Here is a 25,914-nt window from a genome sequence, read left to right on the forward strand (position 1 = left end):
AAAATAGAAATCAAGCTACACATCACAATTACATGCAGACAGAAAGCCCATCTGCACCTCCACCATCCCAGGAAATCCACCAGGACTGCTCATACCTGTGCCTCAGCCTGAGACCCATTCACAGCTTTTGAGGAAAGAGCCTGGAGCAAGGGTGACTTCTGATTAGTGCCGTTTTCACTGATTAGATGCTGAGAACTGGCGTCATCTTTTTCGCCTTTAATTACTGGTCTAAAGGTTGAAGAGATTCTGGAAAATTCAGGCGATTCTAGAACGCCAAAAACCTGAAAAGATGTTTGCATGGGATTATTAAAATGCAAGGAAACAGAAAAACATTAGCCAAAATCTATGAAAATCTGTGAAACATTAGTCACACACAAACTATGATGCCAAGGGGCCAGAAACACTTGCCAATGCTTCCATGCAAACTATGTAAATGATTTTCTTCTGCACTCCATAGCAGCAGCTTTAAATATACATAATCATAGAATTCCACTCACACCCACCTTTCCTCTCTCCCTCATTATTTAGGGGTGTTGCCTTTAACAGCAGTAACTTTCACTGAAAAGGAGTCCCTTTTCAGCCCAGAGAAATTTAGGATGAGTGTTGGAAAAGCTATTTACCAGCCCATTCATGAAGATTTAGTCAGAGAAAATGGGAAAGCTCCATCCCCAGTGCCTTTCATAGACTGTGGCTGAGTGGGCTGAGCAAAGCAGCCCCGCACTGCCACAAGGAACTGGGACAGGATGCACCTCTGAGATGGATGAGTGTTTGAGCCTGTTTCACAGATTCCCCCTGAAGATAAACAGGCCTTCTATGAGGGGTGACCAAGACTCATGCCTCAGAAGGGCTTGCTCCTCTCTGCAAGAAGTTCAGAGGAAGATAACAACACAGAGAGTGCCTTGGCTGTGCGGAGATGGCCATAAAGATCTCCACTCTCACTGCTGTTTAGAAAAGTCCTTGCAGTGGTGGAGAAATAAAGAACAGAAACACCTTAGAACCTAGTCCAGAATTCATTTTCTTTCTTCCTGAACAGAAGCACTGAGGTTCAGTTATCAGCTGTTTCACAAGTGGCAGGTCTGCACTGCACCAAGTCTATGGCCCAGTTGGGCCAGAAGCTGGCCAGTTTGCCAGTTACATGGCTGCCAAGACTACTCCCCAGAAACACTTGTATTTTTGTGGCATTTCCCCTCATATTTCCCCACCAGAACAATTAGTCATCTATTGTCAAGACTAGGACCTTGCTGTGACCTAAATGCCATGCCCTGAAAGCTTCCGATCACATTTCAAACAAGATGGAAGGAACAAATGTAATCAAAAAACAAAAGAGAGAAGCTAGATCCAGACTCATAAACACTGTATACAAAGCTCTAAAGCCAGGTTCAATTAAGGCTTCCTTTAAACCTTGCCATCCTCCTGACTGACTACATTTCACTAAATCTTCATAACAACCTGTCAGTTTTGTTTTCATAATAGACCGCAGATGAGAGTTAAACCTGAAAATCAGCCAAACTTTCGTTTGCCCTGCGGTTGGTTAGTTAGGTGGGTTCTTCTTAAGCCTTCCTCATCTCTGGAGTTTATTTTTTATGCAATCATTCACACTGCAAAATCCAAACAAGTACAGATCCATCTGGGATTGCCTCTGCCCTAGATCACACCCTTTGCTATCTCAGCCAGCTGCCGCTTGCCCTGACAGCAAGCACTGCCTTTCTAATCAGGCACAGCCAAATACAGAAACATCTGCCATTAAGGCTTGTAAGCACCAGCCCTTGGCATTTCCTGTGGCCTACCATGGGATGATGCATCAGTCATGGGCTGCAGCTCCCATCTTTATAACAGTGGGCAGGAGGTGATACAATGCCAAGGCAGAGGCTTGGGAGCAGTCCTAGAGAGCAGAGCTGCTCCCAGCCACAGCTGTCAGCAGGATCAGCCTGATCTTTATTCAGGTGTTGCCTTTCCTCTAAACAGATGGCAAATCCATTCTTTCCCTTTTGCTTCCAAATTCCATTTTTTAAGCAAGCAGCTCTCTGCCGTGGGCATATTTGCCTTCTTTTACTCTGCAGTTTTTTGTTTGTTTGTAATTTTGTTGTTTTGATGGGATTTCTTAAAGACAAGCATCACTGTTCATTGAGGCCTATCCTTAGCACACATCACCCAGGATGATTTTCCGCCCCTAACTATAATGCCCTGCTGCACTCAATTGCATCCCTTCATGATAGCAGTTAATTTAAGCCCTCCAAGCCTTCAGCCCTCAGCTCACTGGCCAAGCACAGAAAAGCAGCATTTACCTGATCTATCATTTTTCGCGCTTCCTCCACCTCTTTGTCCTGCGACTCTGTCTCAATGGTGTATGTGCCCGTCTCACTTACACTGTCCTCCTCATCATTCCTCCTGCCCTGGGCAGATTTCACCTCTGGAGGTGGAGCAGAGGCAGGCTCTGGTTCCGAGGATATAACCACACGTGGAGCTGTGGGCATGGGCACAGGGGCTGCTTTCTCGGCGTTTGGCTTCCCAGACTGAGCAGTCTCACGCAAGTACTCAGCCATAAAATCCTGAGCCATTTTCGACTTCCTCCCAACGCTCCCATAACTTTTGACTCTGGGAGCAGAGGAGGACGAAGAGCTGATACGATCCTCCGTCTTATCCCTCTTGAAGGAGCTGGCTCTTTGGGTCCCGCAGGAGCTGTTGCTGGCTTTGCCCGCCTGGGCTGTGAGGTGGGACGGCGGCGCTGAATTTCCCGGCTTCTCCGCCGGCAGCGCGTTCTTGCGCTTTTCCACCTTGCTCTTCACGCCCGGATCCGTGTCGCTCTGGGATGAGTGGGCGCTGTGCGTGAAGGACTGGGAGCGCTTCTTGCGCGGCGTGTCCTCGAAGAACTCGATGACGAAGGCCTGCTTGTTGTGCAGCATCTCGTGGGGGTCGCGCCTCATCTGGCGCTGCAGCCTCGTCTGCTCCGCGGGGCGTTCCCCGCCCGCCGCCGGCGGCTCCTTCTCCGCCTTGGGGTCTTCGGTGTCGCTCTGCGTCCCGTCCTCGTGCCTGTTGCCTGGAAACAAGGTATGTGGATTTGACCTTCGTACTCTCGGAGGTTGTGAGCCTGTCATAACCTCCCAGATGAAATTTGTCATTTCAGTTACAAGGAAAGCATTCTGTCAGATTAAAAAACTCCAAAGACATCTGTGCGGTACAGGGATTACACCCCAGCACAAGAAATAAAGGAAGGCAGCTCTCTCCTGACCCCACTTTTCACCACTGGTTGGCTACCAAGTTAATTATTTATTTTAAAAGAATTCAAGAAGTACTTTCAACCTTATTTTTATTCTTATTTAAAAATAATTCAAGAAGCACTTTCAACCTCATGGATTTCTGATTTTTTCTGATTCTGGTGGTGATTGGTTTACATACCTAATGTTTTGTTTCTTTACTTTTTCAATTCAAATAAAAAAGATGAGATTATTTTGCCATTCTATCCACAATTACTGTAGTCCAAGACCACCTCACTGGGTTTTCTCTTTTACAGAGCAGAAATATCTCTGCAGGATCAGGAAATAAAACCCTCACAGTGCATACCATGAAACCAAATCCCCACGATGAAAGACCAGACAGATCACTGCATTACAAGTACATGCATCTCTGAGCACCCAAGTCACCCTCCTCTACAAGGGGAAATAAACCAGAGGCTAACAGAAAAGTGGATTTGCAGGATTCTTTACTCTTCTTTGAGATTTAAGAATCACACCATGACACCCCCATGAGTTACACCATCCTATCAGCAGCCAAGCAAAGGTTAAATCGTTAGTTAAGAGCTCACTAAGCTTAAACTAAGTTTATAAATATTTTCATTTATGTTAGCAACAACCGTCTTTACAACTGTCTCTATGTATCAGTGCCTGCCTGTCTCTCAGCACCTTAGCTCAGGACTCTCAGAAAGTAAGTTGAAGTAAAACCAAAAGTCAAAATTAAAACAAAAAGTTAAAAGTAAAACAAAAACAAACCTTTTTTTGGAGAAGGAAACAGGTGTGAAGGCACACAACACGATTCAGTCAACGACCAGGAACCTGTCATCGGGAGAACGGGGAAAGAGGTCTCTGCGCTCTAGACTGTAATATGTAGCAAGATATACTGGCTAAAACACCACGTGTTTGAAGGAAAACTGCTCAAACCAACTTGGCAAGTTCTCCAGACTCATGGGTGAAGACCATTTATTACATCAAGTTAACTGCAAAAGATTAGAATTTAATGCAAGGTCCATTCAACCCAGGAGTCAATTCTATGAAGAGTTTGCTAATACACTGATGAAGAAAGCCAGCAAACTTTGCATTGTGCCCTGAGGGCTGATAAGCTTCACCCTTGGAAGGGAAAGTTCTTAAATTAAAGGTCTTGACTAAGAGCTCTGATGGATGCAAAACGGTGAGGACACAAGGAAAACATGCACCATGCTCACAGATGCCCCAGCAGAACATCATGCACATCCCCTCAAGCTGCTAAGACCTGAACACCCTGTAGTCTTGATACTGGTCTTTACATTCACCACATTGCTGCTGGAAGTGAATAAATGCTACTTAGATAGCCCCAATGGAGGGCATTTCTGATCCTGGAGACCCAAACCTGGTAGGCAGCCAGCAGCAGCCTCCAAGACACCTTCAACATTAGCCCTGCCAGAAGAACACGTTGCACAGCTATCATAGATAAATGACACCTGCCAAAGCAGAGGAGGATCAACTCCTCAGGCCATCAGCACTCCATGTTTTAATCAAATGTCCAGTGTTGATTTCTTTATATGCAAATTGTGCCCTGAATTACCTCAGCTTCTTTCCATGCCTTATGGACTGTAGAGAGGCAAATGCAGCCAGTCTCTAGTGCTCCTGTGCATCACAACAGCAACAGCTGCCCAGCGCTCTAGTTTTCTCCAAGAGGAAGAGCAAAACCACTGAAGCACATTTCCATCCCTGACAATGTTCTCCAGTAAGTCAACAAAAATCAGTATGACAACAACATAAAAAATCCCAGCACAAACCCTTTCATCACACAGTCACAGTACACTGAAAATAAGACCCTAAATAACGAAACAGGGCACCTCAATGCGGTCCCTTATTGGGAAGAACTAGAACTAAGCAACGTCCAACAAAGTAGTTCAATTTCCATACCATGTGAAACCCTATAGCTGAATAGAAGACCTTTATGATTCTACAAGGCTCCCAAAAAATATGCACCAAAACCAGCAATTTGGAGGTGTAATACATAAAACTCTTCATATTATGATGAGTTTTCGGGGGTTTTTTTCGCAAGAAGGTCAAAGCAAATATTCCTTAAGAGAAGACAAGGTCTAGCTCTTATTTAAGTAGAAACTCAAGCTACAAGTAGGTCTGGTAGCCTTCAATTTGACTACATCAGCTCAAGCTGCAGTTCAAAACAATAGCTCTTCCAGAAGCAAGGCAGTGAGAATGAAGGAATCAATGGTCTCCTCGAAGCTGTTCAGTGGATGGCCCAAGAGAGACACCCAAGAAACCATAAATCTTGCAGAACGTATTTCCAAGTTGCATCAGAATCATGTAAGTCCCACAAGCTGCTCTAAGAACTGAGCTCCAAACTTCACTTCAGATCTTTGAAAATCCCCCAAGAATTCCTCACAAGTGAGACACTTAACGAGACAGAGGTTCACTAAATCTGATGTTTTTGAACAGAGCAGGATTTCAGAAAAGCACTGGGTTAGAAGAAACCTCTTCCTACAAGCACAACAATTTCCTCTACTAGGGATCAGTGTATCTCAACTCTCAGTCTTGTCTCTGTCAGCACTTTCTGTCATCCAACCAACTGGCTCTGGCCATTACCAGATGATCACACTTAAGGCAGCAGGATGATCATGCTCAGACTCCTGTGGACTACAGTTAAAAAGAAAAGCCATTCCATCACCTAGGAGAAGCCAAGAGAACCAAATTCACTGAAATATCTGTGTTTATCAGCCTGCCTGACCATACAGAAATTATTTTGGACATTTAAAAACCAAAATCTTTTTTTTTAACCAATTACTGCTGACCTGGCATTATAGATGCAGAGGAGTCACATTAGTGTCCCCAAGCCAACATCACACATGACTTCAGGGCCAGGTGAAGAGCATGCTGGATGCATTCAAAATATCAACAGTCATTAAAGTAATATTCTTCATCTTGCAAATTTGGAGCAGAGATAATTAAGTCCAGTTCTCCCTGACAGGAGAATGGTTTTCATATTTTATGATGAAAGGCTGTATTTTGCATGGCCAACAGAGAGCTATGTCCACATGACAAGACATTCACTCACCTTTGAGCGTCCTTACATGAATTGGCAGGTCACTCTTGGTACTGTAAACATCATCTCCTGCAGACTGCCTTCTCATCAGGCTTGGGTCATTCTGGACAAGCCAGTCAGCCACTTTGCTCTCTGCCGACATCATTTCTGTGTGAGCTGGCTCCTTACTGTAGGGTCTTCTCTGTCTGAGTGAAAATTTTGTTACATGGTCTTTTATCTTTATTTTACCAGGTGTACCATCATCAAATTCAATGGTGAAAGAGGCATGACTCTGTACCACAGGGGCTACCACAGCATCAACATCTTTTGTTGGGATCTCATGGACCTGTGTTTCTGGAGATTTTGACGGCTGCTGAAATTCTTTAGTTGGAATCTCAAAGTAACTTGGCTCTCTCCGGAAAGCAAACACAGATTGTTCTTGGGCCTCTCTATAAGTAGAAATATTCCCATTCATTTCCTCTTCATGCTGGGTTATCTCTTTTGATCTCTCTACAAAAGTGGGGGAAAAAAAGGATAAAATAACATTTTTTCAGTACTATTTAATTCACTTGTTTCAACTTCTTGGAAGGGCTACTAATCACAACCCCTCTCTGCTAGAGAATAGATACACTGTGTAGGAATTGAAATAAAACAGCTCTTTGTGCAGTAGAGCACATGCTTGATGGAAACATAGGTTTACTGCACAAGTGAAAACAAGATGCCTCTTCCATACACACAGATTGACAACAGGAGTGTTAAGACCAAATGGCTCCCAAGGATGATGAGGTGAGAAACAGATACAGGTACACAACTAACTAAAACAAACTTAGTTATTTACTCCACAACTGCTGTTTCTAATGGTCAAATGTTTTAGGGAAAACATTTTAATTCCCCCTTATTCCAGTTTCAGCAGCTGTAACCTACACACAGGAGTGTGCAAATACGAGCACAAAAAAAAGAAGTAGTAATTACAAGTCTTGAAACAGGATGGCTTCAAACAGTAAATATCAAAAGTGTGCCAAAATTTTGCGTCCCATATCTTCTCCCACCACACCTCACCCTCCATTACCTGAGTAATGTTCCTCTTGCCTTCTCTCCTCCTTGTTGTTTGCATCATCTTCCCCCCACCAGGAGGGCTGCCCATAGAGAGGGGTGCGGTAAGTATTCGTTTCTAGGAAGGGGATAAGCAAATATTTTAACACAGAAAATACAAATTTACCAGGTTCAATTGCACAGCAAAAGGGAGAAAACAGCAGGGCCAGATGAGACCATGAACCTGCTACACCACAGCTATAACAACAGCAAATTATACATAATAATATGTTCAGGCTTTTCTTTGTTTCACTCTTTTTTCCTTTTTGCATTCTATTGCAAGATACTAACTTCACCTCCTTTCATTGTCTTTCACAGCTGTGTTTCCCAGATACTGGCTTTTGTCCCTTTCTTGCCTTACTATACACAATAAGGAGAAGATTTTTGGCAGGACAGACTACAAAACACTACCCACAAAACTGTCTTCAACTCACCTGCAATTCAGGTGAAATCTTTTTTCCTCACCTTAATTGGGAAGATTTTAGCTCTACCCTTTTTTGTCCCACCATGTCCTTGGATGTGTCCAGGCTAGGGATTTTTTGCACTATTTACCACTCCCACTGTAAGCGACACGCATTCCACAACAGGAAATTCTTGAAGCATTACAAACTTAGGAAAAATAGTAAAACCATCTCCTAACACTTTAATAAAGAAGTAGTAAACTCTTGCTCTCTACAGCTTATTTATAGTAAACCAAATGAGTTGCTTTGCATAGTCATTGTAGGACAGAGGTTTTTCTCGTGGAGAATTTCCTCTAGAAGAGCCAGGATTACATTATTTCTCTGTTCAGTGAGCACTCACTGCAAGATCAGGTCTTCACTGCAACAACTGGCACCCACTCAGTGGAGCTGATCCACTGCTCCTCGTTCTGCATCCCACAAAACAAGGCTGTGTTATGGCAGTGCCTTGGGCTGCTGCTGTTTATGCAACAAACAAAAAGAATACACCCAATTTGCCTGTGGTACAGTTAATACTACAGTTTTTTCATAGTTCAAGAGAAGCAATGAAGTTGCTTTTGTTCTTTCATCTAGAGGGGATAGAAACACCCGGATAGGTCAGGGGCTGAGGTTACGATCCAGCTTTGTTAGGCTGTTTCTGCCTCTGCTCACAGCAGCTGCAGCTGGCCACGTCTTGAAACCCTGGCTCCAGCTCCAGAGCCTTAGCTGGGCTTCTACTGCCAGCTGCTGCTCAGCTTGTGGCTTTCACGCCACACACTGCTCTGTGCAAAGCAGCCCTCAAACAGCCCTGCAATTTTGCATTCTCTGATTTAGTAGGGACATGACAGAAAGCAGTTGTTTGCATAAGGGAAGTCAGGGGAGGAAGGGGAATTAAATAACGCAAATTTAAAAAGCAGCCTGATTTTATGCTGTTGTTTCTAAAGCTACACAGATCCAGTGGCCACTTCAGATATTTTTGTCCTAGGATCATTCCAGATATATAAGCTCATACACTGACAGTCCACAGGCAAAAATTTTGCTTTACAGATGCAGCCCACAGGCCCTTTTCTAGAGATCTTCTTCGTGTTTCAAAGATAACCACACAGCCTCCCTTCTCACTGAGGATCAAAAGAGGCTGAAAGTATTGCTCTCCTCCCTGCCTAGAGTGCATGGAAGATAAACCATGTTCCTATTATGTGGGCGGCCTTTGAAAGTTCAAAGGAGGAAGCATTTCTCACCATGATAAATTGGAATTGCCAAGCAATGCGTTTCATAACTGAGGGTAAACCACTCATGGCAGAGGGGGAAAAAATAATAAAAAACCTATTCACAAGGTTGTCAGTGAACTCTAGTCCAGTGCGGGGTTTGGTTTCTCCTAGGCTCAGAGCTGCTGTCACACAGCCTAGCAGAAACCTACCATCCTCTTTTGATGCTCTAACTTGCCCACTAGACCCCAGCCCACCCATGCAGGATCTGCTCCACCAGTGTCAGGCACTTTGGGCACACCATGGATTATTACCCTGTGGCTTGCAGTACAGACCTTAGGGTTGATGGCCAAGAGGCAGCTATCTGGGGGAAGCCAGGGGAGGGAGATCAGCACTTCAACACAAATCCATTAGCAAGAGCCACTGATGTCTGAGGTAATTTGTGCCTAAAGGGATCAACTACCCCATAGACAAAATGCAAAGACCACCTGCACTCCACTGCTGCACAAGCAGCACCTTTCCCAAGCACTGTGCTGTTACTGCTTGCATCTTGCAAGGAGTTGCAGCTCATTAACAGCTCATGTCTCCAGCACATCCCAGCCCCAAAGGGATCCCAAAGGCCCCCTAGTCCAGAAGATGCCAGTGATCTATTCCAAGACAATTGGGTCCAGAGGGGCAGAAGAGAGCTAAGAGAGCTCACACCCCACCTGCAGGACAGAAGTCTTCCCAGAAACTGCTCTAAGATCGGTGTCCTATCCGAATACAAACAGACCTTAAAAAAAAAAGCTCCTGCCTTTGCTGGCCAGGAGCTTTTCTACTACAGGGAAAAGGCAGCCAGAGGAATAAGTCAGACTTTTGGTCAGACCTCTTCTGTTGATGAGGAACTTTGGGATTACAACTGAAGCTGAAGGGAGAAAAGAAAGGATTTATAAAGAATAATGATCCAGTTCCTCTGCTGTTTCAAATTTCCCTGGGCTCTAATGGGTACTTGGAAATTACCCTAACTGCCCCTCTGACAAAAGCTAGCACAAAGTCAAAACCCCAGGGCAGCTCTAGGAGCACCTAAAAAGAGTGTTCCAGGATGGCCAGAGTGCACAGATCCGGGGCCCTCAGGTGGAAGATGCTGCACTGCACAGCAGCAGCAGGTTCCTCATGCCCCGTGACACAGAGCTCACATGGCACCACCTGCAATGCCTGTTACAGCATCTGTGACAAAGCTGCACATTTGTGTGTGTGGCATTTCACTCCTTTCCTCTCCCAACCTGCACAATGAACAGGAACTTCATTTAAAACTGCAAAAAGCACAGGTGGAAAGCTGAGGAGTCAGTATCTTGCTATTCAGGGGCACTTTCAATATTTTAAGAGCAATTAATATTTCCCCTGAGCATTCATATTAATTTCCATTTTGAGTAACACTGTCAAGTGACACAGTCAGTGTCATTCTTGGCTACTGCTGAAAGCAGACAGATCCTGAACCAGAGTAAAATTTCTCTGACTTCAGAAGAGTATTGTGGTTTAACCCCAGCCAGTAGCCAAGCTCCACACAGCCACTCACTCGCTCTACCACCAGTGGGATCAGGGAAAGAATCAGAAGGATAAAAGGTAGAATAGTCACAGATTGAGATACAGAGATTTTAGTAAGAAAAGCAAAAGCCATGCACAGAAGCAAAGCCAAACAAGGAGCTCCTTCACCACTTCCCATGGGCAGGCAGGTGCTCAGCCATCTCCAGGAAATCAGGACTCCATTACATGTAACAGTGACTTGGGAAGACAAACATCACTCCAAACATCCCCTCCCTTTTCCTCCTTCTTCTATACATTATATACTGAGTATGTGGTATGGTCTGGAATATCCCTGTGGTCCCTTTGGGTCACCTGTCCTGGCTGTGTCCCCTCCCAGGCAGCCCCAATCTCCTCTCCAGCGTGGCAGTACAGAGAGCAGAAAGGGCCTTGGCTCTGTGTAAGCCTGCTCAGCAATAACAAAAACATCTCTGTATAACCAACTCTGTGTTCTGCAAAAATCCAAAACACAGCTCCATACCAGCCACTGGGAAGAGAATTAACTCTACCCCAGCCAAAACCAGCACAAAGAGCTGCATGAATTTGCTGCCCTGCTCATGTCAGAAGCTTCTGTCCCTTCTAATTTGCCAGCACAACCGACACCTCTCCCAGCTCCAGCTCTAACACAACAATATTGTAGAAAAAGGGGAGGGGAGGGGGGAAAAGCACGAGGGGAAGGCAGATAAACAGATGGCTGTGACAGAAGTGGGCCAGGGAGCAGCTACACATGCAGTTGTGCCAGCGGGCTTTGCTCCTCACCAGCTGGGATCCATTTTAGGTAGCAACCTCAACCTGGACCTGCAGCATGCAGAGCAGCATGTTTGCCTGTGTCCTGAGACATGCAAAGCACCCTGAAGCCACCTCCTGTCTGCTCTGTTTTAGTGTAAGATGGATGCTCTTGCAAGAGCAGAGAAACTGGGCTTGCTCAAGTCAGCAGTGAGGGGAGGAACACCAATGAAAATGAGCTGCTCAGTCATTTTAATGACATGAGACTTCCTCCAATTGATGGCAGCTCGTTACCACCTCTCTCCACTCCGTGCCAGGCTGCCCAGATGGTGCCAATTCATTTAGACATATTTCTTGGCTCATCAATTCAGGCAGGCAGCCCGAAAACCATCCTTTTAGATAACTGAATTGAGGTCAGCACAAGCATTCAGCCAGACAAATACTGAGCTACCAGCGATGCTGTAATGCAGGGAAGACCACTGACATACACGTGTTCTGCTCCTGGATTTCAGTCTTTGGGGCAGTCACTCAAAAGGAAAAATGAAGGCTGTTTTAGCACAGAACAAGGGAAGTCCATTTGCTTAACAGTCTGAAAAACTGTGGCCTGCTAAATTAATACAGAACTATTGATCATCTGAAGGAGAGGCACCAAAAGAGAGAATGAGACGTGCCAATACAAAGGGCATATTTATGGAGAAGTGAATCACACAGAACACAAGGCCACAACCAGAAATGCACTCCAGGTGATGAAAGGCAAAGGAGAAAAACTGTGTTAAAGCTGCTTTCCATCATCAAGCAGGAAGAAGAGCTTTCAAGACAAGCACACAGCTCCCACCAAACAGAGGGGTCTGATTTCCCTTGAAGGTGTCCCCTGTGGTCAGGACAGGACTGAGCACTGTGCTTTGCCTGAATCTTCACAAAACTTCACAATCATGAGAGAGACAGTCAGCAACAGCAAATTTCTTTGCTCACAGAAGCACACACAGCTTTGAAGCTCGCTACTGCAAGTCATAACAAAAGCATGAGAAATCCAGCTTCCTTTAAGTCAAACTGTTTTTGATTCATTATTAATAACAATAATGTCCATCTCTAGAAGACGCAGAGTAGGTTTCTTACAGCAGAGGCCTTGGGGAAAAAAAAAATATGATCTAGCTACAGCATTTTAAAATTAATTCCTTACATCTCTGCTTTTTCACTCCTCTCCAAAATAGAGGATTCAGACCTAGCAGGAATAATCATTAAGCAGTTCTCTGACTCTTTGCTACACAATTTATTTCCTATGTGCATGGTTAATCTGGGCCCTGGTCTTTTGTACCAGCTGTGAACATACACAGATCCCAGGGACTTTCAAATCAGGCTGATGATCACAAATGTACTTGTATCAATTACATGGTCAAACCTTAAACTTGCTGCAGTTGCCACCACTCTAGTTCAGGCAAAAAAGCAGATATAACACCACTCCCTTAAATTAAAGGCTAGGGCAGAGCTGTGTGTCTAAATAGCTATTGCCATGATCTCATGGGGAAAGTAGCCAAAGACCATGGAAACCACTTCACAGCTGGGCACAGCTCCACTGCCTCCATCCATGCTGCCTGCTGACCTCAGCCCTGGACATCAGCAAGATTTTCAAGCTGTCCACTCTGCTGAGAGGACTTAACTAATGACATGGACGCTGACCTGGTGAGCAAACCTATTTCACAGCTAGGAGAAGCTCCTGCAATTGGTCCCACTCCTGCAAGTGATGATGCCCATTTCCCTGCAAGCAGCCTCCACCCCTGGAAACTCAGGCCTGCAGCAGCTATTCAGAGGTTAGTCATCAGATTCAGGATTACCTAGTCCTATCAGGCTGTGGCAGCTTCAAAAAAACAAAAAATTAAGATCAGCCTAGGATTTAACCATGTGCTGAGAACAGAAGACCACAAAGCAGCTTATCTCATCAAGTACCTCAACTCAGGTAGCAACAGATGGGAATAGGGATTGTGACTGTCTTGAAATCTACTCAGTTCAAGGCTCTACCTGGCTTCCTGATCACTTAAGGCTTTAGACATGAGAGCTAATAGCTATTTTTAGCATTAACTAGCTGAGCTGTGGACACTTTTATTCATATCCATCTCCAAGCTACAGAATTAACCAAGCTCCTTGCTTCAAACATTTCACAGTCTGATGATTTTCTGCTTACAGGCAACATACACCCAAAAGCTGCAAGTTCAACAAAATAAAGACTGAACTGACTGTTTCCCATTTACTCCCCTGGATCTCTTTATCCTCAGCCCCTCACCTCCTCCCATTTCTAAGCAGCTCTAATTGTTCACATTGTTTTGCTAAACCTCTTCCCTGAAAGCTTGCATTCCCTCTGCCTCTTTTCCACCCGGGCCCTGGGAACCGATCCTTCTAAAGGCTTTTGTCAGCCCAGACCTTGCTTTAATTAGTCAATGCAAATTCCTAAATACCTACAGGCTTAGCAAAACAGCTCTTTCCCTAAAGCCTCTTTCTGCTGCCACTAAGCAAGCCCACTCCCCTTAAGAACACTACAACTCTTCTTTTCACTAATCATTTCAAATTGCTGCCAGTCCTCCCGGCAGCCCAGGAGAAACAGTGCATGTGTGCAGCTGAGGACAAGGTGAATTAGTCACCTCGCAGATGAGAAAGGGATCCACTGATCATTCTGCTCACGTGACAGAGAGGCTTTTGGGAGAGCCAGGGACTGGTTTAATGCTCAGGCCCTTGTTTCCACAGGTTTCAGTCCAATCCAGCAAAATACTTCAAACAAAAAGTCCTGATTTCCTCTATAGTTCAGTGGGGTTAGCAGCACTTCACAGATTTTTTTAGCTCTGCCCATCAGTCCCACTGCACGTGACATAATTCAGTGCTGTTATCCCCAGCAAGAACACAGAGCCCGTTTTGCCTCAGACCTCTGGTCTGTGCCCACTGAAAATGACAGAAACAAAATGCAGGTCTGCAAATCACAGGCCAGAGAAACGGGTCACCTTGCTGAGGAGTCACTCAACGTCCTGGCTTTGAAGGTGTTCCAAATATCCACTGCTTATGCTATGTAGGTTAAAATCAATGAGAGTGTATTTTGGAAGGTGGCGAGAATAAAAAACTGAGTGTTCATGGAACCAGGCAGCAGCAAACACAAAGTGGTTCCAGTTACTGGCAAAGCTTTCCAAGAGCCTCCTGCCCCTTGAAAGGCAGTGGAGAGCTCTTCCCCCGGTGGGGTTCACCTCTTCTCACCCTCCCCAGTGTCACACCTCATCATCCACAATTCCATCCCTTTACATTCACACTTGTCAGGCTCAGTCCCAAACACAGCTGCAGCCAAAGCAACACAAAGAAAGGTTTTCTGGTGCAGAAAATGGGAGTGCTTCCCCACACAGCTGGAGGCAGCAAAGAGACCAGGGAGGAACATTTCACTGTTTTAGTGCACTGTGCCAGCTTAGGGGGATTTTCATTAGGACAATACATGGAAGATGATGGTCAATCAACCCACTCCAATTAGTTATCATGAAGCCTTAACAGATCTACCCAAAGTTGTACACTTTTCTAGAAAGCTGCCATACCTGTCTCTAGGCAAACTCACCCAAGATGTTTACCTCACTCTTTTGCTCGCCATCCCCTTCCCTCCATTGTCCTCTCTGATTCTTTCTCCAACAGAGTGGGCAACTCCCCCTGCTAAACCCTAAAGCCTTCCAATTGCTCTGCCATCCTGAAGCCACAAAACCACCACTGGCAGTCGTGTCACCAGTATGCTTCAGAACCATATTTGCTCCTCCCATGCACCAGCAAGCTCCAGAAAACCATGAACTGATACCTGACCAGAACTGGGCAGAGAGACCTGTCAGGACAGCACACACAGGAGGCAGGAATTTGGGTGAAATGGGTGAGACAAGACTGCTGGGAAGGTCCTGGCAAACCATAATGGGAAACACAGAGAAACCAAATTTGACAAAGGATCTCTAAAGGCAGGCAGCAGTTGTTAACAAAATGGAGGAGAGAAGGAATTTCTCAAATAGAAAAAGTTTGAAGCTGGGGAACAGTGAACCTGAAGCAAACATCTCTCAGTTTGGCAGTCAGCTTCAATCCCACATGTTGGCACGTTAGGAAACACAGCCATTTAAAACCATCCAGGGCTTTGTGAAAGAAATGGCTTGCTGCTTCTTTGCCTGCCAGCACCATGCCACAGCAGCTATACATTTCTACTCTGAGTCACCCTCTGTTCAAACACCAGCTCACGATTAGGAAATTAAAAATAGACCAGACAGGTGCCAGAGAACTTACCAAACCTGCTCTGCCCACAGGTTTTCCAGAACACACACAGCGACAAGGCATGTAGGAGCCATCACACCAGCTGAATTTTTTTTTGACACTGAATCTCCAAAAACCCAGAGTCTGGAATAATCCAGGACTTTAGAAAGATGATCCTTCCAGAACTGCTCCCAAATGCAACCCACAAGACTCTACTGTCAGAATCATAACCCAGCACAGGGCTCCAGCTGCACTTTGCTCAGAATCCAGATGAACTGGTTCCCAAGCAGGTACCTGTAATTGCTTTCCTCTCTCCTTTCTCCAGCTTGGCTTGTGGGGACTCTGTGTAGACGCTGTGCTCCATGGGCTGCTCCGCCCTCTTCATGGCCGGGCCTTTGTAGTTCATCTGCAGCTGGCTGGTGTACTTCTCGTGCTGCAGAGGCACAAACAGCACTGAAAACCTCTGCCCCACCAACAGATCACCCAAATCTCCACCGCAGCTGTGCCCTTCAACAAAAAGCATGCACACCTGGGAAGAAGCTACAGAACAGAAGTACCCCATTTGGAAGCCATTAAGGGAGAATTCTAGTACACAAGAAGGTCACTGTGACTTAGCTCTGCAAAACAACTAATTAGAAAATCCTTTAAAAACTAGACTGAGAAGAATCAGAGCTCAGGCTATTCTCCACTCAGGATTCAAATCCTGAAATCTCCTTTGTTCTTAAAGGAATGTTATAAATTATTTCAGGGCACCCATCTGCATTATCTCAGTTTTTCAGCAAAGGCAATTGGAATCTATTTTAATTATTTTTTCCAAACCCTCTCCCCAGCTAGGAAAGTGATTCTATCTTAAAACAGGTTCCATATTAACACAGTAAACCAGCTATTTAGAAGCTGGTTTATTACAAGTAAATTAATAAAAGGGTGAACCCATCCAGATTATCCCTGAGTAAGTTCAATGAATCATTTACCCAATTCTAGCTGTTAAATTTCCTATTCTTGCCAAGTCCTAAACATGGAACCAGGGCTAGGAAGGCAGAATCTGCTAGCCAAGAGCTGATGCATAGCACTGATAGCCCAGTCCCACAGCTGAACATTATAGCTTCCTTGCCCAGAGGGGGTTGCTTTTCTGCCTTAGATAAAGGCTTATTCTGCCTTGAATATTTCTTACCTGCTACTGAACAATGTTTTAAAAGCACCTCACTCCTAAGAGGACTGACTGCTCAGTAAGTAAAAATTGGGAGCTTGAAGGCAAAAATGATACCCATGAATAAATTAAGCAAACTTCAGCCTGACTGAGGAGGTGTGGTAGAGCTGGCATAAGTCACCGTGCTCAGAAAAAGACATCTGTGCTCCACTTCTGGGAAGAAAAATGTTCTGCTGTGCTTCATGTGCTGGTTATTCTTTAACATGTTGCAGCTTTAAGTAACCTTTTTTTTTTCTTGGCAGCTATGAACATACAGAACTTGATCTACATGTTAGCACAGGGATAGGAGATCACAGTTCAGATAACTGGGAAATGTATCTCTCCTCAAAGGAGGGTTTCATTAAGTCCAAATCCAAGGAGAGCCTCACATTTTGAAACATTTCACTGCCATAAAGAGCATTTTAATATTTCACTCTGACTGACTATTACTAGAGTACTTAAAGTTTTTTTTAAAGTGCACTGCACCCACCCACTCTTACCTTTAATGCTTCTTCTGGGACTTTGTGTTGAATTTGTTCCAGGACATACATATTTGAATGTACAGAAAATTCATTAAGGAAAATACAAAGGATTTGAACGGACAAAGAAATTTAACGTTTAGTCACAGAAAAGAAAACAGGATCATAAAACCAGAAAGTCTTAAAATACACAGGGTAATAAAAGTTGTCTGTGCTGCAGCCCAGCTGGTCTCTGCTGTGCACAATCACATTTGCTGGGCAGATCTAGGACAGCAGACATGGGGACCTGAGCAGGAGAAACCTGGAGGAGCACCAGCAACTCTGCAGGACCTGGGGGAGCAGCCAGAGCCCCAGCTCAGCTCACACCCTGATCCTCTCCACCTGGCTGGTGGCTTCAGGCAGACCAGGAGCATCCTGGCCAAGATGGGCCAGTCTCCCATGCTGGATAAGGCAGCAGCAGAGTTCAGATCCTTGCTCAAACCCTTGGGACTATGGTGCTCTCTTGCCCTGGCAAGGCCTTTCAGTCACTGCAGTTTTCTAGATGAAAAGTAAATCAGGTCATGAGCTGCTGCGACCTCTTAGGGAGGGAGGCATTCACATGGTTGAGCCCAGGCAATAATCCTCAGCAATGCTGTATTAAAAAAAAAAAAAAAAAAAAAAAAAGAAAAAAGCTGGCATCTGGAATGTCATCATGAACAACCCAATCAGCACAGCAGAAAGCAAAGAGGAGGAAAAAGGAAAGATGGAAAATGCTAGACTAAAAATAAACCCAGTGATACTGGCCTAGCAGGGAAACTCTGCACAGGCTGTAAGTGAAACTGTAAATGGAAAAGAGAAATGCTGTCATGCAATGGGACACAGTGACTCCAGAACCTCAGGAGATGCTGCCATCCACACCAGGCTGACTGCAGTGTGCACAGAAACCTCTGCTAAACAGAGTGGCACCAAAACAGCAAAGCACAGAAAGACCTTATAGCTGCCATAGGCACAGTACATCTCATGAAGTTTACTCTAAAACCTACAGTCTTTAAAATTTTCTGTTGAGGGCAATAAATTCTACAGCTCTTAAGTATAATCATTCATTTCACTTGAATATCCATGAAAGGGTGCAAGACTATATACTTGAACTCAGCTGCTCCTTGCTGAGAGTTGTTTTCTGTAAAAAGGTTTAAACTGGTATTGTAGCCATTAAAACCCACCCATGCTCCAGGCACTGATTTTTGCCTTCCCAGGACTGGAGTTCACAGCAAGTCTTTTGTGCATTTCCTCACACATCAAGAGACCAGAACATACACAAGCAGCTACATAAAAAAAACCAAACATTTGCAAAGTCAAGGAAAGCTTCAGCTGAGGTTGCCTGTAAAAGATTTCATCACATGTGCAGCAAGACACCACCTTTAATGACAGGATCCCAGAGGAGAGTGACCAAGACCCAAATCATGATCCATGGCCCAGAAAAATGTCTTTTCCTGTGGATCCAGAATGGCACACACAAGTTTAAGCAATCCTGGTGGGAACAGTGAGTGCTCCTGCACTGTCACTGCTGAGAGCTGAAGTACCAGATCCCTGGGAGACCAGCAAGGCTAAAGGTTTGGAGGATTTCAAGGGCTAAAGCATGGCCAAGCACAAATGGATTATCATGGGGACAGCAAAAGGTGGAAGAATGTGGCCTTGGGGTCAAGGATGCACAAGAGTTTTCCAGCCAAACATTTTCCCCCACCAAATGGTAAAACTTAGTCTCTGCCTCTATTCTCAGAAATGTCTGGACTGTTTTAATTGACATCTCCCCAGAAAAGAAAAAAAAAAAACCTGGAGAAGACACTTGCTACTTCTAAATTCAGCTTGAGTGGGCAAAGTTTGGCAGATAGAAGCAACTGAAAAAAAAAAGTGAAAAAAGTATTAGATTACATGAAAAGACAGCAATAGGAGCCTCTACTTATCTCTACTGCTCTTCAGGCTCAGAAAGGCATGTCAACATCTATTCTTATAGCCAGCCATACTGTCACATCAGGGTAAAAAAGCAAAGGGATGAAAGCAAAGGTGTTTTAGCAGACACTGGCAGGATTTGTGGTCTGTAAATAAAGCAATAACTGCAACCTAGCTTCCCTTGCTAGAGGTGAAATGTGCAATTGCTAAAGATTTACTCCTGCATTTTATAGCAGAACTAATTTACACAGGCAAACTTTAATCAGTACACAGTCAAGGTCTGGCCACAAGCTCCACGGCTAGATGTTGAAGGCTGAAGGCCTGAAAATTGTCTGAAAGAAAGCATCTGGGTGAAATGACAAATAAAACAAGGCAAATTGAATTTAAAAAAATAGGAAAATATTAGTTCATACAAAAATATATGATCTATGTTTGCTCCCAGCTGGTACCACCCAAATAAAAAGAAAAAAACCACAACCCTTCCTTAGGAGGAGACTGAAGAGGCATTTCCACAGTCAGCACTGCCAGTGCAGAGCCTGATCCAAAGTCCAGGCATCTGAAAAAGCACCCTTACTCAGTAGACACAATTAGCCCTGGTACCTCTCCATGCAGCCAGCAGCACAAAACCCAAGCAGAGCCTGGGTCCCCATCCTCTCCAGAAAGGATATCGTAGCCGAAGCGAATGACATCGTTCAGCTTCAGGGTGATGTACTTCTGGTCAGGAATCCTCACATCGTTGACAAACGTCTGCAGGACAGAAACACACAAATGGGCTTGGACTGAGGGTATCAGGGTGGTGGATCTCAGAGGGATGGTGCTCCTGGAGGGCGTCCATGTCCACACTCTAACTCAGAGTGTGCCAGCACCAAGGCAGGAGCTAGGAGCTAGGTTCCCTGGAAAAACCAACACCAGCAAGTAGCTCCCATGGGCAAGCCAGAGCACCCCAATTATGCTTCAAAGCAAGGTGCTGTGAAGGGACCTTTAGGGAGATTTCCTTTGCACCAACTGCAAATGCAATTTCAGTCCCTGACCTGAGCAGGTAAATGAGATGCCTGAAGTTAAGAACTTCAAATGCTCTTGGTTCTCCTACACCCATCTCAACCAGCAAACGGTTGCAACTCATGCCCTTAATTACTGAGCTAGGAATCAGCTTTCTGCTGGATGGCAAACAAGACTGGTGTCAGCCCCAAGGCCTGATAATTCAACAAGCAAAGCCTATCACAGAGGAAGGGGAAATGAAAATGCACAGAGAAAATGGGGAAAAAATTTGAAGCAGCATCACCATGAGACCTGCAGCCACGCTGTCCGAGATAACCAAACCCCTCGTGCTAAAATTTCACCCACCCCTTTTCCCATGCTGCAGGCAGTTAACTGAGGCTGAAAGGAACTAACATCCTTCTAAAGGTGCAAGACATGTATTTCACAGCTGTGAATAAATGTCTTTGATGTCTGTGCTTCCTGAGGGGGACCCACTATGAAAAAATTCTCCCAGACCAACTGAGGATCAAATCAAGCATGCATGGAAATCTTTCATAAATAAACTAATGTGCCTTTGCAATGACCTGGGCCAAACAAAAATAAGAAGGGGCTGAAGAAGCCCCAGAGAGCTGATGGGGATTAGCTCTCCCACAGAAGGATTTGAGGCAGTCAGACACCAAGAGTTACCCTGCTTGGCAAGGTGGGATTCGCCCAGCTTCTCAGCCCCAGCAGCAGGTTCCTGGTCTTTGTGCCATTAATGCAAATGCAGCTGAGGAAACAAAATTAAACTACAAAATGAATTTACATGTTTGCATGACTGTAGCACAGTCTTTTCCTTCTGTCTTCTCACCTCAGCCAAGCCAAACATGCATGATAAGACCTAGTATTAACCACAGAGGAAAAATAAATGGTAGAGCAGGAAACTAGAATTTCAGCAGACAACAGCCCCCAGATTCCTGGCAATTTACAGAAGAGCTGGAAAACAGGCCTGTAATTTCAGAATAAAAACAGTGAAGCTAGTTAAAATGCACAGAATTCCAATTTGCATTAAAGTTTTTAATATTTGAAAAACCCACAACAGTCGCATCTGGAACAAGAATAATTGTTTGCTGAATTTTCTTAAAAAAAGTCTGCAAGAACCTATTTTGATAGTTAACTATTTGTCCATGTTTACTTGAGATAAAGTAACTTCAGTAAAATTTTTAATCTGGATAAAAATGCTACCCTTAAAAACAAAAACCTCTGAATAGAGACAACAGAATTACCTGAACATTATAATAAAAACAATATAAAACACTTTGACAATTAATATAAACCAGATTATCCAGCAAAGCCATATAATGCATTGCTGACTACTCAAATACAAAACAAAAGGAAATGCTGAAAATGGATTTAAAATCAAGGTCCTCAAAAGTGATTTCTTTAGTTTCAGGGGGGAAAATAAGGTTTTGTGACAATTTTCAAATAAAGGTATGTTTCTTGCATGCAAAATTTGGTTTGGCCACAACAGACTTTTTCAACAGAAGTGTTTGATCGGCTGCAGAAGACAGGCACTGCTGTAACTCCCTTTTACTCCACTGCCACTCTAAGCATAAGGCTACTATTAAAATGATGTAAATTCTTATGCTTCAGCATGTGAAGATAGAACATAATTAGTAGTACAAGTCCTCCCTCCCTTGCTAGCAGAATCTTTAGCTGCTATTTTGCTACCATGAGTTAAATACCACAGCTTTTGAACCAGGGATCCAGCTAGAGTCCAGACCAGTTACTGGAAATATTCCCATTTCAGCAGGGCTCCATGCCTTCAGCTATTAGGCTGAGAAGGATTAGCACTCATTCTTGCTGTGTTCAGATGCCAGAACAGGCAGAATGGTTGAGGGCTGCTTTAGCCACTGTTTTTGTACAAGTTTCTGGGCTCATCTTGTGGTTTTGTGGCTGTGATGGTGGAGGGCTTCTATGTCCAAAACAATGAAACAATGGCTGCAGTAAAACCCCCACTGGGAAGACAATTATGTGAATCTAGCTTAGGCCTGCTCCAGCAGAGGAACAGCTCCACTTGTATGAAGAAACCACCAAAACAGAGGCATGCTATGACATTTGGACATTTTTAACAACAGTGTATCACGGAATTTGGGTGTCTAACACCACTGCATAAATTAAACCAAAGCAAGGGTTAAGATTCAGTCAAGCTCAGTTCCTTCTGTGCTCACAGTATTCCTCGGTCTTCATGCAAACCAGGTTCAAGGCAGGCAAAAAAGCAATTTTTATTATTAAAAAAAAAAAAAAAAAAGAGGTGGTTTTAAGTAGTTTCTCCCCAATGAAATTAAATGTCTCATCGCCCCATAAATCACTCCATGCACTGACAATGAAACCACCAAAAGGTCACCCTGCTCATGCTGAACAGCTGCTCCAGAATCTCCACCGGTTTAAAGTTAACATCCCAAACACGAAACTGAATTTATTTCCTCCCCTTTTGCAAGAGGCTTTATAATTCTGTGAGCTCTGAAGCATTCTGCAAGGACACCAGCAGAGAGGGAAAAAGCAATACAACATTCACCAAAGCTTTCCCCTCCCAAGATGAGATGCTACACGACCTCCACCTCAGGCCTTGCAAATAATGATGCGTGTTTGGCTTAACTCGTGCCAACAGCTGCAGTGACCCAAAAGGGTCTGAGAGCAGGACTGAGTGAGCACATGAGAGCCTGCAGACTCAGCACAGCACCAGGCCAGCCCTGCCAGCTGGAGCTTTGGTACTTACCCCGTTTAAGCTGCCGAGATCCTTCACCCAGTGCTCGTCCTTGTCCTTGTCATAGTTGATGACGGCGTGCTGCTTATCCACGCTGCGGGACTGGCAGTGGGAGCACAAAACGAGACACTGGTCACCAGAGCAACACTGAGACACCAAACTGCCCTCATGGGGGTAGGGGGACAGCAGGGAAAGCAGGGAGGATTAAATACTATTTACTGCTCTAAATAATGGAAGGATAAGCTGTAAATGCTTCCATGGCTGTTTGCAGAGTTTGAAGACAATACGCTGTTTTCACGGAGAAGGGAAAAGAAAAAGTATTTTAAAAAATTGCTGAAGGCTGTCAAGACTACGCCACAATTTCAATAAATTATATCAATACACAATGAACAAAATCAGTCAAACTGAAAGCCTGGGGGCCAGGATCTGAGCCAGCATTAGCTAGAAGATCTCAATTTTTCAACTGCTGAGGCCAACGGCCTCAACACTAGGGATGCTCCTACTTGGGATCATTTCTTCCTACTTTTCAAAGAGAAAAAAAAAATCATTCTCTTGAGTTACAAACCAAACTTGTTCCCAAAAATTTATACTGTTCCCAGGATTATGTCCTGGAATTGATTTAAATTTTAGGATGTGTTCCAAGCTAGAGAGAGGTTAGTAAACCAGGAATGAGAAAGAAAGCAACCCCAAGAAAATTTAAATTGTAAACTGGGTTTGAGTACACTGAACTTAACAGTGATCTAGTGCCACTGGCTTTGTCACAATGCACAAGTAATGCACCTTATCTTCAAAACAGAGTGTGACACTTGAGCAGGCATCATGTCAGACTTCTGAAAGAAGTGCTAGGATAAGAACTACAAATAATTTTGAAATATGGTGTGTTACAGCTATAAAGACACCAGACTGTCTGTTTTTAGACCTGCTGCCTCTCATAACTTGAATCCTTGCTGCAGTTGACCTCAGGCAGACACTGGAAGCAGTCACCCCATCAGCACATACACACAGCACTGAGACCTCCCTGGTACCTCAGGCCAGGAGAGGGGAGAGCAGGGAGACCAGCCAGGCTCCAAGTCAGCTAATCCTCATCCTCCTGGGCACCAACCAACAAGTTCTTGCTGGAAGTCCTTTCCTTTTGCCAAGTATAGACACACAGACACACTGGTTTCCACAGCAGCGCTCCCAGCAAGCAATTATCTGGCTTCTTGCAAGCATGCAGAGGCAAAGATTGTTTCAGGCAATTCCTTGGTGAAAACAAAAGAGGCTTTTTTCACACAAACTGCTACTATTTGCAGGAATTTCTTCTGGCCCTGCCAATGTCAAGCGCATGGGAAGTACCACGACACCTGAGAAAAGGGATCTCCTTCCCCTGCAGAGCATCCATCAGCCCAGGAGACACATCCTCCAGAATAACCCTCAAGTACCAATATGAGGCAGGCACATACCTGGCCAGAAGATTACCCTTCCACCTTGCAACATTCCTCACACTATTCATGACATGTCACCCCAAGCAGAGGCAGTGAGGACAGGGGCAAGTGACTCCAGCTCCCTCACTAACACAGTTATCCACATGCTGCTGGACTTCCAAGGAAACACTTCATGCTTTGCTGCCCAACTGATGCTGCTCATGCAGCAATCACCCCCCAAAGACACAAACAGAGGTGGGACAGGCAGAGACAATGTGGCTGGGGACACCCCACCTGTGCCTCTGCTATGCTGAGCACTAAACAGGAGAAGCAACACAGAGGGGCACACACGGGGGGCACACACAAGCCCCTCACCCCCATGCCATCCCCACACTAGCTGTCTGAGCCTGACCTCAAGGCAGGACAGATTTTAAGCATTTGCAGTGAAGGCACTGCTTCTCTCTCCTATTATCCACACCAAGTGCAGCTCCTGAGTCCATTTTCAGTGACTCAAGTGGCTGTGGCAGGTGTGTGCAGTGCAAGGTAGGGATGGTCCAGGTGAGCACAGCTGAGGGACACTGCCCAGGCCCTGCACCTCCCCATGTGGCCCTGAGGACAGCAGTGTCTCCATCCTCAGGTACCACAGCAGCTGATGCTCCACAAGCTGGGGTTGTTCCTGATCTGTCACATGGTCCCTCATCCCCTTTGGAGGGATGTGAGCCCAGAGTCTGTCCCCACAGCAGTCTGGCTGTTTGAGCACTGTATGGACAGGGCTCCTGGAGGGATCACCACACCTCACCTACACAGCAGAGTGTCACAGACATCTTTTCATTAAAATCCTTTCGTTAGGATTTTTCCTGCTGAAGCTGAGAAGTTTCAGCAACAAAGTGTAAACAATGGTTATCTGCTGCTGTGGAATGCAACAGGTGGATCTGTGATTGGTCTTCTGTGGATGTCTGGATTTACTGACCACTCACAGCAGAGCTGGGTCTTGCTTTCTGCTGAGACACAGACCTTTGTTATTCATTCTTTTCTATTCTTAGCTTAGCTAGCCTTCTGAGAACTTTTCTTTCTGTTTCCTTTTAGTATAGTCATAATGTAATATATATATATATATTATAAAATAATAAATCAAGCCTTCTGAACATGGATTCAGCATTCTCATCTCTCTCTCACCCTGAAGACCCTTGTGACCACTGTCACAGCAGAGGGGGATGACCATCCCCTGTCCCTATCCATGGGCATTTGTGTGCTGTGCTTCATGCCACTGGAGTCAAAGAAACCATGCACAGGCAACCATGCAAAGCCTGCCCAGCACCGACGTGGTCTGTCACCCCTGTGATCCCTCTGCTGCTCAAAACTGTGGATGCCACTGTTCCCAATGAGATACAAGGGAATGCTGATAAACTGGTGCAGCAGTGTTTGCTTTAGCTTTTTACAGCACATCATGGAGGCTCATTTAAAGATTAACAGATTCTAAAGGCAGAACAAACCATTCAGCTCCCTTCCAAGGGCAGAAAGGTTTCCAGCCCAAAAAGTTAACCCAGACAAAAATTGGGGCAGATCTGGTATCTGACTTTAAATGGATCACAGGTCACTTAAAAAGAAGTTTATTTCTGGGAACCAGCTGTCTCCAAAAAATTCAATTTGCCCTGCATCTGACCCTGGTGTAA

The 25,914-nt window shown here is 44.8% G+C and overlaps 1 protein-coding gene across 7 annotated transcripts in view; it reads right to left on the minus strand.

Annotated features, from left to right (window-relative positions):
- Positions 1–25,914, minus strand: part of CEP170B (centrosomal protein 170B) — a 58,553-nt gene that overhangs the window by 21,936 nt on the left and 10,703 nt on the right. For 4 of the 7 annotated variants that reach the window (XM_063159820.1, XM_063159819.1, XM_063159817.1 and 1 more), the window contains exons 3-11: positions 22,851–22,940; positions 19,781–19,861; positions 17,210–17,266; positions 15,818–15,956; positions 7,328–7,429; positions 6,292–6,768; positions 3,987–4,049; positions 2,286–3,037; positions 96–281 (exon numbers count right to left, since the gene is read on the minus strand). In XM_063159820.1, coding sequence (XP_063015890.1) covers positions 96–281; positions 2,286–3,037; positions 3,987–4,049; positions 6,292–6,768; positions 7,328–7,429; positions 15,818–15,956; positions 17,210–17,266; positions 19,781–19,861; positions 22,851–22,940 — 1,947 coding nt within the window. The remainder of the gene's footprint in view (positions 1–95; positions 282–2,285; positions 3,038–3,986; positions 4,050–6,291; positions 6,769–7,327; positions 7,430–15,817; positions 15,957–17,209; positions 17,267–19,780; positions 19,862–22,850; positions 22,941–25,914) is intronic. The other 3 variants (XM_063159822.1, XM_063159821.1, XM_063159818.1) reach the window with 1 other exon arrangement.

Source organism: Melospiza melodia, chromosome 6, assembly GCF_035770615.1.
Source record: "Melospiza melodia melodia isolate bMelMel2 chromosome 6, bMelMel2.pri, whole genome shotgun sequence".
NCBI classification, from domain to species: Eukaryota; Metazoa; Chordata; class Aves; order Passeriformes; family Passerellidae; genus Melospiza; species Melospiza melodia.